Genomic DNA, 1,413 nt, shown 5'->3' on the forward strand with positions numbered 1-1,413 from the left:
CGTGGAGCACCGGAGTTCACTTGTGCCACCTTTCTTCTGGCACGTTTTGGCGAGCTCCGGAGGCTCTGCATGGTGCCCTGGACGTCCACGTCGTGACCCGCCTCTCGCTGCACGCACAACTTCAACACGTTCACGGCTGGCGAGTGCCCGCCGACGTGGCCACCGCCGCGGCCACCCCCTCACGGCCGGGCTACCTCGTCTTCCCCGCGTCCTACATAAACGCACGCTCGTCATCGGCAACAGCACACAGAATCAACAGCCCAACAACGAACCAAGTGTGATCTAGCCAGTCCCTGCTTCCTGCTGTGAGTAATGGCGACCATGTTGGCCTTGAGCCCCTTCACTGGTGCCGCTGTCGTCGGCCGCTCCGCCTCCTGGTCTCCGGCGGTGCCGCGCCGGCGTGCCCTCCTCGTCAGGGCCCAGACCGAGGTAAGCCTCTTTCGTTTACTCCGTACTGCACGTACAACTCAAGTTTAAGTGTGCTCTGCTGACTCACGATGCCTTGCCCCTGCAGCCGGATGCCGAGCCAACCAAGGAGACGACGACGAGCGCATCGACATCCTCCCCTAGCCCAACCCCAAGCCCGAGCACGACCCTGGTTGCGCCCAAGCCCAAGTCCAAGGCTGCTAACGCTAACCCCTCGGTCTGGGACGCGCTCGCGTTCAGCGGCCCGGCACCGGAGCGCATCAACGGACGGCTCGCTATGGTGGGCTTCGTGGCGGCGCTCTCTGTTGAGGCGGCGCGCGGCGGCGGGCTACTCGACCAGGCCGGCAGCGGCGCCGGGCTGGGATGGTTCCTGACAACCGCGGCTGTGTTTTCCGTGGCGTCTCTGGTACCGCTGCTTCAGGGACAGAGTGTGGAGAGCAAGTCCAGCGGCGTATGGACCGCCGACGCCGAGCTATGGAACGGCCGCTTCGCCATGCTCGGCCTCGTCGCACTGGCCGTCACCGAGTTCATCACCGGCACGTCCTTCGTCAACGTCTGAAACTAGCTAGTGTAGCACTCCCGTACGTGCGTGTACATATTGTTGGTCATGCTGAGGAACTAGTGGTACGGACTCTGTTAGAGTATTCTGTAACGGATTCTGTAAGCCTTATAGGTTGTGTTTTTTGATGCTGATGTCTTGGAGCTTCGAGTTACTGCGCGAATGAATTAAGTTCAAACCACTGTATACTAGAAGAACGTGCGTTGCAACGGGGCCACATTAACTTTAAGAGTTCAATATTAATCATATTAATAATATATTTAATATTGTCATACATATCTATTTTATTAGGTACGAGATGTAGAGATTAATTGTTTCCTTTGTTTGGATCAACTTCCAAGTTCCAAGTTCTAAAATTACCCACGTACATGAGAACTAAATAATTTTAGTTAACAAAAGAAGACTACTACTCATGAAAAGTTAATCTG

General features: G+C 56.1%; 1 protein-coding gene across 1 annotated transcript; it reads left to right on the forward strand.

Moving 5' to 3' along the window:
* The first annotated feature begins 245 nt into the window (after window positions 1-245).
* On the forward strand, window positions 246-1,166 carry LOC123095053 (high molecular mass early light-inducible protein HV58, chloroplastic). Its single transcript, XM_044516883.1, has 2 exons — window positions 246-429; window positions 515-1,166. Exons 1-2 carry the CDS (start codon window positions 313-315, stop codon window positions 983-985), a joined length of 588 nt encoding a protein of 195 aa, XP_044372818.1. The 5' UTR covers window positions 246-312; the 3' UTR covers window positions 986-1,166.
* Window positions 1,167-1,413: the final 247 nt, after the last annotated feature.

Source organism: Triticum aestivum, chromosome 4B, assembly GCF_018294505.1.
Source record: "Triticum aestivum cultivar Chinese Spring chromosome 4B, IWGSC CS RefSeq v2.1, whole genome shotgun sequence".
NCBI classification, from domain to species: domain Eukaryota; kingdom Viridiplantae; phylum Streptophyta; class Magnoliopsida; order Poales; family Poaceae; genus Triticum; species Triticum aestivum.

What these genes read in the sequence shown, in the direction of transcription:
- LOC123095053 (XM_044516883.1), top strand. Translation starts at nt 313, where the DNA reads ATGGCGACCATGTTGGCCTTGAGCCCCTTCACTGGTGCCGCTGTCGTC. An exon ending in TCGTCAGGGCCCAGACCGAG is followed by an intron (nt 430 to 514) that starts GTAAGCCTCTTT and finishes TTGCCCCTGCAG; the next exon opens with CCGGATGCCGAGCCAACCAA.